The sequence below is a fragment of the Streptopelia decaocto genome, assembly GCF_964273445.1.
Source record: "Streptopelia decaocto genome assembly, contig: HAP1_SCAFFOLD_58, whole genome shotgun sequence".
In the NCBI taxonomy this organism is placed as follows: domain Eukaryota; kingdom Metazoa; phylum Chordata; class Aves; order Columbiformes; family Columbidae; genus Streptopelia; species Streptopelia decaocto.
The window spans coordinates 637,702-654,732 of NW_028115117.1; the positions used below are offsets into that span (position 1 = coordinate 637,702).

The window sequence follows — 17,031 nt, forward strand, 5'->3', positions numbered from 1 at the left end:
AATGGAAAAGGCCCTGGGGGTGTTGATGGACAGTGACTGAACATGAGCCAGCATGTGCCCCAGTGGCCAAGAAGGCCACCAGCATCCCAGCCTGCATCAGGAATAGTGTGGCCAGCAGGACCAGGCAAGTGATCATCCCTCTGTTCTTGGCACTGGTGAGGATGCACCTCAAATCCTGTGTTCAGTTTTGGGCCCCTCACTACAAGACAGACCTTGAGGTGCTGGAGTGAGTTCAGATAAGGGCAACAAAGCTGGTGAGGGGTCTGGAGAACAAGTCAGATGGGGAGCAGTGGAGGTAACTGGGGCTGTTTAGCCTGGAGAAAAGAAGGCTGAGGGGAGATCTTATTGCTGTCTACAGCTACCTGAAAGGAACATGGAGGGTGTTGGTCTGTTCTCCCATGTAGCAAGTGGTAGAAGGAGCGGAAATGGCCTCAAGTTGCACCTGGGAATATTCAGTTTGGATATTAGGAAAAATTTCTTCATGGAAGAGTTTGTGAGGCATCGGAACAGGCTGCCCAAGGAGTGGTTGAGTGACCAGCCCTGAAGGTGTTTAAAAGACACATAGATGAGGTTCTTAGGGGCATGGTTTAGTGCCAGAGTTAGGTTACTAATTGGACTCAATGATCTTGAGAGTCTCTCCCAACTTAAATTATTCTATGATCTCTTTGGGATGAGAAACGTGATGGGGAGGCTCACCCAGATGGAGTACTGATATGGATGGATGGACAGATGGGTGGATAGATAGATTGCTTGGGACAGAGAGAAGGATCAGCCTATCAGCCTAAGGGCTGGGGTCAGCCATGGCATGATGGAAGCAAGGCCAGTCCCCCTTTGTCCCCTGCTCTTGTTTCCAAGAGAGCCTTTACACCCATTGCTGGCAGCCCTCCTGTGCCAGCCCCTCTCACCAGCACACGACTCCTGACCAGGAGCTGGTCATGCTGCTCCTGCTACCGCAGTGACAGAGCAGCCTGCCCTGAGCTGGGGAATGCAGAAACAGGGTTCTGTGGGTCATTCATTCTCCTGCTGAAGCACAGAGCACAGGGAGCAGGCTGTGGTGCCTGGAAACCACAGCGAGACAGTCCAAGGCAGATCACTGAAGGTCCTTCACCATCTCCAGGAACACTGGGCACCCACAGATGGACACTCAAACCAGCACCATGATGTAACATGGTGCCCCATGTCCTCCCCTGAGCCATGAAAAACACAAGTACAGCAGCATGGCCTTGTGAAAGAAATTTATTCAGGCTGACCAAAGCTTTGGAAGAAGAGCCCAAGCTCCAAATACTGAGACTGAGGAAATCCCCTTTTGCGGGGTGTTTCAAAAAGATGGCCCCAATTTCAGAAATACAGTGATTTCAAAATGGGTCCACACCTGTATTACAGAGATGTGACACAGGACACCAGCTGTACCAGGGCCCCAGAAACAGGTAGACAGGCCTCTGAGTCACTGCTCTGGAGAAGTGCCGTGGGTGAAGAAATTCCTTGACAAACATGGTTCTCACAGATGAAATGCTCAATGCACAGGAGGTTCCTGAGATGAACTGGAAATCACTTCTGAAGAGACATGGGTAACTTATTGTTGCTGAGAGAAAAATGACTGAATGAGCTTCTTCAGTGCCACTTTCAGCTCCTGGTTCCTCATGCTGTAGATGAGGGGGTTCACTGCTGGAGGCACCACCGAGTACAGAACGGACACCACGAGATCCAGGGATGAGGAGGAAATGGATGAGGGTTTCAGGTAGGCAAACATGGCAGTGCTGACAAACAGGGAGACCACGGCCAGGTGAGGGAGGCAGGTGGAAAAGGCTTTGTGCTGTCCCTGCTCAGAGGGAATCCTCAGCACAGCCCTCAAGATCTGCACACAGGGCACCACAATCAAGACAAAACACCCAAATCCTAAACAGACACTAACCACAAGAAGCCCAAGTTCCCTGAGGTAGAAGTGTGAGCAGGAGAGCTTGAGGATCTGGGGGATTTCACAGAAGAACTGGCCCAGGGCATTGCCCTTGCACAGGGGCAGTGAAAATGTATTGGCCGTGTGCAGCAGAGCATTGAGAAACCCAGTGGCCCAGGCAGCTGCTGCCATGTGGACACAAGCTCTGCTGCCCAGGAGGGTCCCGTAGTGCAGGGGTTTGCAGATGACAATGTAGCGGTCGTAGGACATGATAGTGAGGAGACAATGCTGTGATCAAGACGGCAAATGAAAAGAGCTGTGCAGCACATCCTATGTAAGAGATGACCCTGGTGTCCAAGAGGGAATTGGCCATGGATTTGGGGACAGTGGTGGAGATGAAGCCCATGTCAAGGAGGGCGAGGTTGAGCAGGAAGAAGTACATGGGGGTGTGGAGGTGCTGGTGCCAGGCTATGGTGGTGATGATGAGGCCGTTGCCCAGGAGGGCAGCCAGGTAGATGCCCAGGAAGAGCCAGAAGTGCAAGAGCTGCAGCTCCCGTGTGTCTGTGAACGGCAGGAGGAGGAACTGGGTGATGGAGCTGCTGTTGGACATTGGCTGCCTGTGGGCATGAGGACCTGTGCAAGGAGGAAAGACAGTGACAAGTTAGGGGAGACTTCTCTGAGGAAAATAAACATGCTGTTTCTCATGGAAAACCCCCGCTCTGATGAAGGGATGTTTCAACTCATTCTTTATTTCTAACAAGTGAGAAAAACAGTTCATCACAGTTTAAAATGCAGCTTGGGCATCTAATTTCTATGAACACACCTCTGGGTCAAGACCCCCTGTGTTGGTGTCAGAACAAAAACTGACCCACGCTCCCACCCCAAACCCAGAGAGCAAGAGCACCAGGGACAGGTGGAGAAACAGGGAAGGACACTGCAGTGCTACCAGAAAATAAAGCAAGGACAGAAAGGCAGATGGGCATGCTGTGGAACCTTCTCCTGACCCGGCTGTGCTGCTGCCACTCACATAATGACACTGGAGAGCAAGTACTTATAGCACCTTTTTTGAGTACCCCGTTCCAGGAACCCTTTACCTGGAGGTCCGGCTGCAGAGGTGGAGACTCGTGACCTGGACCCCATGGCTTTGGGGCAGAGGGTCTGCTGGGGAGGAGAGGAGACCAGGGGTTGCACTGGGAAATGTGTCTGAACTGCAAGGGGAGGGCAGGGGGGTTCTTAAATCCTGTCCCCGGCATATCTGGTAGGAGCTCCTTCTCCCTGCTCATGTCTGTGCTGCCTGCAGCTGTGTGTCTGTCCCTGGTTCTGCTCCCTGTCAGTGTCACAGACCCCGTCCCACCCGCTGTGTGCTCAGCTCTTTCCTGCTCACACCTCCTGGCACTGCCCAGGGGCAGCTCTGTGTGTGCAGGGGCTCAGGAGCAGCCCAGACAAGTCCTAACGAGAACTGGGGTCTCAGTGTCTTCTCCAAAGACAGAAATAAATTCCCATCTCCCACTGCACACCCAGCCAACCAAGAGTGGAAAACTGAAAGCACAGACTCCTTCCATTGTGACTGTTCCTGTATTGATGTCCTTGTTCAGAAGGACCCTCTGCCATGTCTGTGGGGGATCTGGAGCTCTGAGCAGCCCTGACCCACACAGCCCCCTTCAACCCCACAAGCTCCCTGCCTGCCCTGCCGGGGGTCGCTCCTTCCCCCCACAGCTGCTGCCATGGGATCTCCCGGGCAGGCTGAGCGCTGACCCTGGCAGGCGGCAGAGTCCCTGCCCGGCACAGCCCTGGGATGCAGGGACCCTGCTCTGCAGGACAGCCCTGGGCACCTCTGGGTGATCACCCGGCTTCACAGCTGTTCAACATGGCCTGACAAGAGCCCCGTCCTTACAGATCCCACAAGCTGTGCCTGTGCCAGTTTCAGGAGATGCCTCCAGGAGCTACAGCTGCACTGCCCTGCAGCAGAGACTTACCATGGCAAGGGCTGCAAAGGTTTCTCCTCCAGTGAGCTCTCAGTCATCCTCCCATTTCTGACCACTTTTAATCTCTCTCTGCCTTGCTCGTCTCCTGAGATCCCCAGGCAGAGCCCTCAGCCCTGCTGCGTGTGCAGAGGAGCTGCTCCTGGGCAGAGCTGTCTCTCTGCAGCGCTGCCGCTGCCATGAGCTCCCTGTGTCCCAGGAGCCCAGCCCAGCTCAGCAGCACAGGAGCAGCCCAAGGCGCTTTAGTGACCCCTCTGGTAGCTTTGGGGCTGAGTCCATGAACTTCAGACCCTGGAGGAAATTGATGAAACCTCTCAAGTAGTCCAAGTCAGATGCAAACTCCAAAGTTTCTTGTAATGTTAATGGGTCCCACTGAAGGACATTACTGAGCAAATTTCCCCAGGGCCACATAGAGCAGAAAACTGGAGGCAGTGATGACAGGTCAGGAAAAGCGAAGTAAAGGTCTCTCTAATGCTGAGTAAACCTGGATGTGTTTCATTAACCAAAGAGCCAAGTCCTGACGCCCAGCCCTGGGAAGTCAGATCCTGTCCCTCCCACATTGCCCAGGGCCCTTCCTGGGACAGTGTGATGTGGGGCTGTGCAAGGCCAAGGGCAGGACTATGGTCCCACACCTCCCACGTTCCTGGCTGGTGACAACGAAGGTTTTGGAGCTCATTGACAACATCTTCCTGACACGGGTGACTGAGGAGTCAGTGGGGTGAGGTGCCCTGTGGGACTTCGCACTTACAAACCAGAAAGAGTTGGTCAGGATGGAATAGTCAGGGATGGGAAAGTGGAGCTGAGGCTCCTGGGAGATGAGAACAAGGCCAAGAGCAGGATTTCAGGAGAGCAAGCTTTGGCTGCTGAGGGGCCTGCTTGGGTCCTATGGGATATGACCTTGGTGTCTGCAGAGCTTTTCTCTCCCATCTCCTCCCGCCTCTCTCCCACCTGCTGTTGTGCAGCGTTTTTTACCCTTTCTCAAATACAATATCCCAGAGGTGCTGCCGGCATCACTGAGGGGCTCAGATTTGGCCAGGAGTGGGTCCATCTTGGAGCAGCTGAAATCGGGTCTGTCTGACGTTGGTCAAACTCCTGTTGTCTTCTCAGAGAGGTGACAACTGTAGCACACCCACACTCACCCCCAGTTCCAAGACTTTGCCATGTAAGCACAGTACAGGGTGACAACATGTTGTCTTCTACAAATTACTTGATCATGGAGAAGAAATAGATCTTCTGTCAGAAACTCAGCAGTGAATGAGTACGTTCCTATGGGGAACTGTATTTGCTCTGACGCTCACTGGCCAGGAAAAGCTGCAGCTGCCAACAGTCCACAGGATCTTGGGCCAACTGCTTAACATGGCTGCCTGATGAGCCAACAAGGGTGATTCTCACTTGGATCTGGAACTGGAAAACAAGGAAACCCAGGTGAGGGATGTGAACACCAGTGTCCACCTTGGCTGTCATGAGCAGGACACAGAGGGGTCCCAGGCACCAGAGGCGAGGGAGGAAGGCCAGCAGCACAGCACAGGCTGGTGGGCTCCAGAGGAGAAGACTTTGACATACTGGGGGATGGTGGGCAAAGTGGTGACATGGAAGTAGATCTGAATGGTGAAGGAGCTCAGGAAATCTGATAATCCTTACAGGACAGGCTGCTCCAAACACAAGAATGATCTCTCCAAGTACCCATGAACAGAAGCATTTATCTCTTGAGACTGCTCCTCTGAACTGGTGGAGCTGCAGGGCACAAAGGCAGCACACAGGAGGTGGGAGCAGGGGAAGCTGCAAAGGAGGAATTGAGAAACCTTGTCCATGGATGTGGGGATGGTGACAAACCTGACCTGGACTTGACACCTGTACAGGAAGGGCAGCAAGATGATCTGACAGAGCTTAATTGCAGTAAGAGAATAGACAGGGTGAACGTGGGCCTGCTGCTGAACTTCATAAGAGTAGAATCAGATGGGACTGAGGTTCTTCATGGCTTCTTTGCCTCCATCTTCACCAGCAAGTTCTCCTGGGACTTTGTTCCTGAAGGCAGGAGTCTGGAGAACACCCAGCAGTGGATGGGGCTCAAGTCAGGGGTGACCTGAGCACACTCAGACACCATTACAGAACAGGAGATGGGTCACTTGACCAGCTCCTGACCACAAGTATCGCTCTGCTGTGGCACCTGAGATTGCCAGGAACACCCACCTCTTGGTCCAGAGGAGTGTGACTCCTCTTGAGGTTTCCTGGCCTGTCTCCTCACTCACATGGTGATTTAGGCACCCACTTTTCCAATACATTCAGTCTTTATCAGGAGATGCAACACGTCAACATGGACTGGAGGCTGCTGATACCACCTGTTCTGGAAAGGGAGAGAAGGGCGAGCAGGGAAGGAAATAGAAGAAATTTGGCTTAACTGCTATTTATTGTGGAAATGCTCTCTGTTTGGCTATTCCTGAAATCTCCCTAATCAGCCACACCCGACTTGAAGCCTTTAGGATAATGATGCACAGAGCCTTGGCTTGTAAGAGCATTTTCGATGTTCATGAGCCCTCTGCTGCCAGGATCCTGAACTGCAGATACTGAGAGAATGAACAAACCTCTCATGAACTGAAAGGCAGAAGCAAACCCCAAGTTTCTGCCATGTCAGCCCTTGATGCTTGTTCATCACCAGAATGGCTGAGTCCTGACCCCTGGGACCTCCTAGATTTTTCTGAACTGTGTTTCAAGGCTTTTCCTGTGGTCAGTGTGAGTGTTTTGTGTTTTGGGGGTGGTGTTTATGTCAAGTGCTGTTACTTTAACTGCAAGGCTGTTGTTTTCTGTGGAGTTGGAAATGCCTGTGAGCTCCTCACAACTCATCCATCTTCTTTCATACACCTGGCAATGGTCATCAGTCACCTCAATGTCCCAGTCCCACACTTGCTTGAATCCCCTATTTGGATCCACACCCATCACTCCAGGAGGTTCATGGATCCACCAGGTTCATGGATGATTCCTGAGGACCATCCAAGTGTGGGCAGTGTAAGAGAGGAGCAGAGCAGGGTCAGCTCATGGGCCATGACTGAGCACAGCCACCCCAGCAGCAGCCGTTCCCCATCTCCCAGGCACAGCCATGCGCACAACATGGACATGTCAATGCCATATAGGATTAGCCCAAGAGAGGCCTTTCTTCCTTCCGCATTCCCAGGAAAATCTTCCTCCTGTTCCTCCTCCACCTGCAGACATCAACTGCTTTCCATTTCTGGGCTCAGACATGGCTGGTAGGGTTCACTGAAGCCATCAGCCATCTCACTGCTTCTCCCTGACATGCCATGACCCTCTCCCACACCTACAATGGCCAATCATGGCTGCTCAGGCCTCCCGCTCTTCAGAAGAGGCCTCGAGCTTCTTGGTTCTTGCTGGCGCTTATTATGAACTTCCTCGCTCTCTCCAGAGTTCATGGTGAGCTTTCTTGTCCATAAAAGCCCCTTTATGACCATGTTTCACTAAATGGTTGTGTTTGTATGATCATTTGTGCGGAAAGGGCAGTCACAGGACAACACCCAATATGTCAAAACTGATGCCGAGTGAAATGCCGTAAAGCCCTGATGAGTTCCCCTGCGTCTGTGTCTCTCCTGGAAGGAGTCTGTCCCGAGAAGGGGATCCAGCTCCTGCCACTCTCTGCAGAGGCACATGAGCAGTGTCCATCACCTGGGGACACAAAGGGTGACGTTTGCAGACCACCCTTCATCTGAACCATTAGATGTGTGCTTGTGGATGAGGTATGGAGCCTTATAGTGCAAATGCCTATTTAATTGTCATTGCCAGAGGGGCTACCACAGATGCAGAGCACTATTTTACAGATATTTGTACATAAGCATATAAAACTGACATTCCTAGACAAATTACACAAAATTTGAAGGACTTTTCATGCCTTTTAACATGGTTATCCACAGAAGTCCCACCAGCTTTGCATCTCAGGAAATGGGATCCAGAGTCCAAGGGCAGGATGGTTTGGGCTCTGTGCTGGGATCTGGAAACTGAAACGTGCTCCCATCTCCCAGCCCCCTGCCCTCCTCAGTGAGGGTGTGAGACAATCTGCAGCGAGGGCTGAACTCACAGCCATGACCAGTATCTTATGTCCAACTGCAGCCAATGGTGTCCTGCCAGCTCAGGATTGGAGCTTCCATTGCTGGAGGTGTTTAAAAGATGTGGAGATGTGGTTCTTTGGGACATGTTTTAGTGGTGGTCTTGGCAAATGTTTGATTTACGGTTGAACTCCATGTTCTTAATGGTCTTTTCCAGCCTAAATGATTCTATGATGCTACGATTTGGTTTAGAAACCATTTCAATCCCATCACCTCCAGCTTCCCTCAGAGGCTGCTGTTGTGTGGCACAACTGTGCTGGCTCTCCAGGCAGGTTGGGCACTGGTTTGGTGTCTGCATTGGGAGTTTTCCCCTTCCTGGGGTAAAAGGCTGTTGAGCAGAGACAGTTGTAGAGATTTGGGTCACAGGGTTTGCAGCAATCCTGTCAAACTCTGAGCAGGCTGAGCTTTGGAGCCCAGGAAAAACGGAGATGCTCTGAAGGATGTTTGTGAACAGTGGTGCTGTCACTAGTAACAGTAACAGGGAACTCCTTATTCTCACTGATGATGATGATAAACTAAACCTCTTTAATTTCATTCCTAACAGTCATTCTTGCTTTTCAAACATCTACCACACCTCAGCAGTTGTGTCTTGAAAGAAGTTCTTAGAATAATGCTTTTTCTCTCTCTTTTTTTTTTTTTTTTTTTTTTTTGTAATCATATAAAGAGTACACCTTTTGGACAGAATTAACAAAAAATCATGCATCTTTCATAACTTCTATCTTTTTTCCCCTGGTGTGAGGTGTTGTTGGAATAGGAGAATAGTTTCTTTTTGAGACAATGGTGGCCAAGGAGCAGATCCCAGGTCAGTGCAAAGGCACAAAGGAAGCCAGAATCTTTATGTGTGTGCACTGACACACACTGTCACCTGCATTTCCAGTCTCTGCAGTCCCAACCGTGCAGCAGAGTCTGGAGTTCTGAGCTCCCTCATCTGCCCTGTGTGACACGTGTAAAATGGAACTACCCCAGTCCAATGGCTGATTTTGATTCTCTTCACAGCCGTAAGCACCACATGGGTCAGGAGACAAGCCAGGATACCCAACCAGGATTCACATGCTCTGCACTTACAGTTCAGGTGTTCCCGGGAATCTCAGCACACATATCACGCTGATATCTGGGTGCAAGGAGCTGGTCAAGTGTCTCATCTCCATTTCTGCAATGGTGGCTTTGCTGCCTGGCTGATGTGCAGACTCTGTACATGGATGCTACACCTCTTCAGTAACCTGTTCTGAAAGGATCAACAAGATGGGAATGAACTGAGTGAAAAAGAAGAACCTGGCTGGTGGCAAATGAAAAGTGATGCAATAGACGTGTGTCAGGACTGTTTGGGGGCACTTGTAAAGCAGCCCTGCGTCTCATGTGAATTATTCCTGTGCTCAGGGAGCACCTGAGAGCTTTGTCTGAATTGAAAACATGACGGGGATGAAAGGACAGCTTTATTCAGGTTCAAAGGGAGTTTGGAAGGTGTCTTGACCAACCTCCTGCTCACAGCAGGGTCAGACCAGATTACTCAGGGCTTGATCCAAACACATCTTAGTCACTTACTGGTACAGAGTGGGTGCGCACTCCTGGGAAACAGCTTCCAGTGCTGGACTGTCCTCAGGACTGGAAAGTTTCTCCCTTTCTACAGCACCTTTCCAAGCCCAACCATCCAGATTGCTTTTTACCCATCTACTTACACACTGACACAGACCATAATATCCTACCTTGGACACAAGAATATTGTGGGGGATGATGCTGGATTCCTTGCTGACTTCCAGGTAACAGACCACCACTGCTCTCCCCACGTCCACAACCCTGTCCTTTCCTCACAGAAAGCAAAGAGGATGGACAGGCACAACCTGCCCTGGGCAAACCTTGTCACCTTCTCTTCCAGACACCCAGAAATGGGGTCCCAGTGGACATGCTCTGGGGCACAGCCCTTAGTTCCCCTGCTCACCCATTGGCCATTTTGAAAAGTGCACACACAGTGTGAGAGCTGCCAGTGGTCAGGGAGTCCTCCCAGTCTCCATGAGCTTTCACAGATGGTGGAGAGTGGCCTCACTGTGACATCGTCCTGCTGTCCCAGCTCCTGGGATGCTGCCCCTGCTGTCCCATAGACTGGAAAGGATTGTGTTAGTTCCAGTGACCCCTGACTTGATCCACATGGTTTAACCAATGTCCCTGTTTCCATTCCTTGTGACGTGGGACATCTCACATGATTGCAGAGCAGGTGACACAGCACAGGGCTGAGGTGTCTCCTGTCCTTTGGGAGTGCCAACAGGAGGCCAGAGGGACACTGTGACTCCTGCCTCTGTGTGTAAAATGGACAGACTCTGTCTCTGAACCTCCCTGGGTGCATAAGGAGCCCATGAGGCCAGCTCAGATGTGGACACCTGACAGAACCTAACATTTATGTGTATGCCTCCAGAACAAACCCCACTGGCCCAGACAGATCAATCTCACATGCTCCTGTCTGCTATGTTGTCCTTACCCATGAGTCTGGATTGTGGTCTCAAACGTGTGAGAGCAACCAGAGAGGTAATCAGGTCCTTGGAAAAGGCAGTTGTCAAACCTGTCTTCAAGAAGGGCAGGAATGAGAACTGGGAGAATTATGGGCTAGTGAGCCTACCTCTGTCCCTGGGAAGGAAATAAGACAAGTCTTCCTGCAGCCATGTCCAGGCTGGGATTGCCTGGACATGGAAGGGACATGGAAGGAAGTGATTGCTGAACCCAAATGGGCAGGGAAACAAAGGCACATTGTGAACATGGAATTTCACAAGGTGTCAGACATGGTTTCCTGTGGTGTCCTTATAATGTGATTGGTGCTCTCTGGGTCAAGAAGTGGATGCTGGATGGGAAGTTGGCTGGATGATGAAGCCCAAATGTCACCAGTGGTACAAAGCCCCCCATAGAGCCAGTTACCAGTGGGATCCCTCAGGGACCAGCACTTGGGCCAACACTGTTGAACTCTATTCTTCCCCTGAATAATGTGATGGAGTGAACCTTCAGCTCCTTAGTGGATGGTGCAAAGCTGGACAACCTCACCTGGGTCACCCTGCCCGGAGCAGGACAGTGAGACAAGATGATGTTCACACCTGAGTTGCTCTGTGATTCCAGGAATCTTTCCCTTGGAAACATTTTGGAAGAAGGAAGAGGTGGAGGAACAAGAAAATAAAAATACAGGCAGAGGAGGAGACCTAAAAGGTGTCAAATAAACAGAGCAGTTCTGTGAAGAATGTGGCTCTACTCAAATTGTTAGCAGGAAATCTATAACCAGCTCCCCAAACTCCTTGTTTCACTCATTGGCCCCCCTGGGATTTACAGCACATTTCTTTACATCAGATTCTGCACTGAAGTTTGCACTGATTGTTACAGCTTCTTCGCAGGAATTGCTTCATGTTTCCTTAGAGAACTGGATGTAAACAGGCACCGGGGAATTTTTAATTAGTGGAAACAAAAAAGGAGGAAAAAAAAAAAAAACAAAAACACAATAGAACTTAATGATGTTTCTCAGTTCTATGGTTAAATTAAGTAGTTTCCAGCGAGGTCCATTGCCATAACTCAAGAGTTGCCTGTAGGGAGTAGGAGAGCAACTGCTGAAAGACTTTACCTGCCTGAAGCTCAAAGCAGAGTGAGAGCTGAGAGGCTCTGAATGAGCCAAGAGTGAGAGGTGAAGAACCTCTGGGGAGCGATGGAAAGTGCAAATGTCCAGACAGGCTTCTGAAGAGATGAGTTCAGACACGGTGAGCTGGGTAAGGACAGGTGGAAACTCCTGGATGTCCAGGGGATTAAATACACGTAGTGATAGACAGAGTTCTGGCACTGCAAGCACAGGGAAAGGCCAACGTTTCATCTCCAACAGTCCATACACATTCTGAAAATTCATATTTTGGCAGAATAGAAATTTCACAGATATTTTATTGGAAATATTGAATTATTTCATTTGATTTAAAAGGTGTGGGTTTCTTGTTCTTGTTGCTGTTGTTGCTTTGGTTTAGTTCGGTTTGGTTTGGTTTTCAGTTTTGAGGGGAGTTCTCAGGTTTTCGGGCTGAGCTCCATGGTCTCACTATAAGCACCCAGTGCAAACTTCCAGAGGCCCCGTGTCCCTGAGGTGTTTGCCTGGGACGGGCAGGTATCAGACCAGACTGATAGAGCGATGGGGCTTTCATGATTTACAATTAGTATTCAACACTTGTGCATCTAATTAGATAAGTTTCAGGACTGTAGGTGAAGAGGCAGATATGTGAAGAGCACTTAGAAGATGTGATAGAAGAATATCCTAGTTGATAATATAGAATCATAGAATTATTTCAGTTGGAAGAGACCCTCAGGAGCATTGAGTCCAACCACAACCTAAATCTAGCACTAAACCATGTCCCTAAGAACCTCCTCTAAATGCCTTTAAAACACCTACAGAGATGGTGACTCCACCACTGCCCTGGGCAGCATGTTCCACCACATGACAACGCTTTCCAGGAAGACTTTTTTTCCTAATATTCAATCTAAACCTCCTCTGGTTCAATTTGTGGCCATTTCCTCTTGTCCTATCAGTTGCTACTTGGGAGAACAGACCAACACCCACCATGTTCCAACCTACTTTCGGGTAGTTGTAGACAGAGATAAGGTCTCCCTTCAGCCTCCTGTTCTCCAGGCTGAACAGCCCCAGCTCCCTCAACTGCTCCTCACCACACTTGTGCTCCAGCCCCTCAGCAGTTTCGTTGCCTCCTCTGCACTCTCTCTAGTTTCCCAATGTCCTTCTAATGAAGATGGACCCAAAACTGAACACAGGATTCAAGGTGGGGCCTCACCAGTGCAGAGTACAGCGGCACAATCACTTCTGTAGTCCTGCTGGCCATGCCATTCTTGATACAAGCCAAGATACTGTTGGTGGCCTTTTTGGCCACCTGGGCACACGCTGGCTCATGTTCAGCCGCTGTCCTTCAACATCCCCAGATCCCTTTCCACCAGGCAATTTTGCAGCCGCTCGTCCCTGAGCCTGTAGCGCTGCCTGGGGTTGTTGTGACCCATGTGCTGCACCCGGAACTTGGTCTTGTTAAAATTCAGACAATTGACCTCAGCCCAACAATGCAGCTGGTCCAGATCCCTCTGTGTGGCCTTCCCACCCTTCAGTTGATCAACACTCCCACCCAACCTGGTGTCATCTGCAAACTTACTGAGGGTGCACTCAATACCCTCATTGATAGAGATTAAATAGAACTGAGTTCAATTCTGAGCTCTGGAGATACCACTCATGATTTGTCACCAATTGGATTTGGCTCCGTTCACCACAACTCCTTGGGCCTGGCTCTCCAGCCAGTACTTTACCCATCGCAGATACACCATCCAAGCCATGAGCTGCAGCTTCTCCAGGAGATGCTGTGGGATACGGTGTCAAAGGCTTCACTGAAGTCTAAGGACACAATATCCACAGCCTTTCCCTCATCCACTAACTGGGTCACCTTGTCATAGAAGGAGATCAGGTTGGTCAAAGAGGACCTGCCTTTCTTAAACCCATGTTGACTGGACCTGATCACATGGTTCTCTGGTATGTGCTGTGTGATGTTACTCAAGATCATCTGCTCCATGACCTTGACCATCACCTAGGTTAGACTGGCAAGCCTGTAGTTCCCCAGATCGTCTTTCTGGCCCTTCCTCTAGATGGGTGTCATGTTAGTCAACTTCCAGTGAACTGGGACTGCCCCAGTTAGCCAGAATTGCTGACAGATAACAGAAAGCGGCTCAGTGATCCCCTCCGCCAGCTCCCTCAGCACCCTTGAGTGTATCCCATCTGGCCCCATAGCCTTGTGGGTGTCCCAGTGGTGTAGCAGGTCACCAAACATTTCCCCTTGTATTATTTGGGAGTCACTCTGCTCCCCATCCCTGTCTTCCGGCTCAGGGGGCTGGGTCCCTGGAGCACAACTGTTCTGACTATTAAAGACTGAGGCAAAGAAGGCATTTAGCACCTCAGCCTTTCCCTCACCCTTTGTCACTGTGTTTCCCTCTCCATCCATCATGGGATGGAGATTCCCCTTAGCCCTCCTCTTGTTTATAGCAACTTTTCTTGTTGACTTTTACAGCAGTACCCAGGTGTAGCTCCGGTTGGGCTTTGGTCCTTCTAGTTCTCTCCCTCCATAACCTCACAGAATTCTTCTATTCCTCCTGAGTAACCTGCCCCTCTTTCCAAAGTTTACTCCCATGCTGTCCCTGGAGATCCCTTGAGCTCTCCTGGGTGCACACAGTTACTCTCCAAGAGACATCTGCCATCACTCCTATTGCAGGTGGGGCAGCAACAGGCAGATAAGTCCAAGACCTGTTACAGTCTTCTTGGACATGTGCAAAGAAGAAGGAAGCTCTTAGTTCAGTCCTTGGTCCCTAACACACCCCCCTGGGACTCTGAGCCTGTCCCCCTGAATCCATCAAGAACCCCAAAAGAGCAGGAGTCCTCCTGAGGGAGCAGCACCTGGGCTGTATTCCTGACACCAGCTTTGGCAGAGGCGTCCAGTCTTCTGCCCTGCCCTGAGGAGCCCCTGTGTTTATGGTGCTGTTTGCACAGACACAGCTCTAATCAAGTGGTTCCCATGGCTTGCTCCTGTCTGCAGCCTCAGGGATGCCACTGTAGGGACAAGAAGACTGTCTCAAGTTACATGAGACCTTAGGAGCCCCACAAAACCAAGGGCACAGCCATTTGTTTTAAAATTGCCTTTCCCATCCTGCTCCACCCCCATTTAAATTCAAAGACTATATAAACTGGATGTGTCAGTGTGTTCTTGATCATGCTTGCACACAAAGGTTAGAAGGACAAGAGTGATATCCATAGACGACCAGCAGGCTGTGTGTGATGTGACTGCAGACCAGTATCTGCTCTCCACAAGACCTTCCTTGAGCTCGAAATCAATCCTGTGCTCCAGTTCCACTGCAGGTTCAACAAAATCGATGTCTTTCTGAAGAGATACCAGCACTGAAAAGGCAGCATCCTGCTGTTGCCCTTGGCCACGGCTCCAGGGAAGCAGCAGCCTCGAGTCACAGGCAGCAGAGAGGGAGCGACAACTGAGGTGCCCATGAGCAGCCCCAAGGCCACCGGGGCTGCTCCTCCATGGGGCAGCGTTTGCCTCCTGGACCCTCCTGCATCCTGGGGCTGATTCCTCAGCTCCAGAGGAGAGTGAAGAGATGGGACCTGAGACAAATTGTTTTCTACTGCTTTATTTATTGACTTTATCAAAACCAATGGGTGCATATACATATGTACATGAGGTCTTTGGTTCAATAAAAGACTCACAGGAGGCCAAGAAATATATTATTATAGACATGAAACAAAAAACAAAGCCCAGGAAAAGAACTATGGGAAAATATAGACACATAAGATGAAAAGCTAGCTCTGGGTATTTCTATTGCAGCCCTAGTGAGATAACGCAAACATTATAAACCGGAAGTAGTGAGTATTGAAGTAGTTTCCCCAAGGCATCCTTGAGTTCCTGGTTCCTCATGCTATAGATGAGGGGGTTCACTGCTGGAGGCACCACTGAGTACAGAACAGACACCACCAGGTCCAGGGATGGGGAAGAGATGGAGGGGGGCTTCAGGTAGGCAAACATGCCAGTGCTGACAAACAGGGAGACCACGGCCAGGTGAGGGAGGCAGGTGGAAAAGGCTTTGTGCCGTCCCTGCTCAGAGGGAATCCTCAGCACGGCCCTGAAGATCTGCACATAGGACACCACAATGAACACAAAACACCCAAAAACTACTGAGAAACTTATCGCAAGAAGGTGAACCTCCCTGAGGTAGGAGTGTGAGCAGGAGAGCTTGAGGATCTGGGGGATTTCACAGAAGAACTGGCCCAGGGCATTGCCCTTGCACAGAGGCAGTGAAAATGTATTGGCCATGTGCAGCAGAGCATTGAGAAACCCAGTGGCCCAGGCAGCTGCTGCCATGTGGACACAAGCTCTGCTGCCCAGGAGGGTCCCGTAGTGCAGGGGTTTGCAGATGGCAACGTAGCGGTCGTACGACATGATGGTGAGAAGAGAATACTGTGCTGCTGTCAAGAAGGCAAATGAAAAGATCTGTGCAGCACATCCCAAGTATGAGATGGCCCTGGTGTCCCAGAGGGAGTTGGCCATGGATCTGGGGACAGTGGTGGAGATGCAGCCCAGGTCGATGAGGGCGAGGTTGAGCAGGAAGAAGTACATGGGGGTGTGGAGGTGCTGGTCCCAGGCTATGGTGGTGATGATGAGGCTGTTGCCCAGGAGGGAAGCCAGGTAGATGCCCAGGAAGAGCCAGAAGTGCAAGAGCTGCAGCTCCCGTGTGTCTGTGAACGCCAGGAGGAGGAACTGGGTGATGGAGCTGCTGTTGGACATTTGCTGCCTGGGGGCATGAGGACCTGTGCAAGGAGGAAAGAACAGTGACAGGTTAGGGGAGACTTCACTGAGCAAAATAAACATGCTGTTTCTCATGGAGCAGCATCCTGATGGAGGGATGTTTCCGCTCATTCTATCTTTCTACTATGTTTGAATAACAGTTCATCACAGCTTAAAATGCAGCTTGGGCATCTGGTTTCCATGAACACAGCTCTGGGTCAAGACCCCCTGTGCTGGTGTCAGAACAAAAACTGACCCACACTTGCACCCCACCCCAGACAGCAGGAGCACCAGGGACAGGTGGAGAAACAGGGAAGGGTACTGCAGTGCTACCAGAAAGTACAGCAAAGACAGAAAGGCAGACGGACATGCTGTGGAACCTTCTCCTGACCCGGCTGTGCTGCTGCCACTCACATAATGACACTGGAGAGCAAGTACTTTTAGCACCATTTTTGTGTACCACATTGCAGGAACCCTTCAGCTGGAGGTCCAGCTGCTGAGGTGGAGACTCGTGACCTGGACCCCATGGCTTTGGGGCAGAGGGTCTGCTGGGGAGGAGAGGAGACCAGGGGTTGCACTGGGAGATGTGTCTGCACTGTGGGGGATCGAAAGGGGGTCCTGAATCCCGTCTCAAGCATTTCAGGTTGTAGCTCCCTCTCCCTGCCCATGTCTGTGCTGCCTGCAGCTGTGTGTCTGTCCCTGGTCTGCTCCCTGTC

General features: G+C 50.8%; 1 protein-coding gene and 1 pseudogene across 2 annotated transcripts; both read right to left on the minus strand.

The window, feature by feature from the left end:
- Positions 1-1,573: 1,573 nt before the first annotated feature.
- On the minus strand, positions 1,574-2,504 carry LOC309452948 (olfactory receptor 14A16-like; annotated as a pseudogene). Its single transcript has one exon. The product of its transcript is annotated as an olfactory receptor 14A16-like (transcript).
- A 12,845-nt stretch (positions 2,505-15,349) lies between these two features.
- On the minus strand, positions 15,350-16,315 carry LOC309452949 (olfactory receptor 14J1-like; the record flags this gene model as incomplete). Its single annotated transcript, XM_082077598.1, has 1 exon — positions 15,350-16,315. One exon carries the CDS (start codon positions 16,313-16,315, stop codon positions 15,350-15,352), a length of 966 nt encoding a protein of 321 aa, XP_081933724.1.
- Between the last annotated feature and the right edge of the window lie 716 nt (positions 16,316-17,031).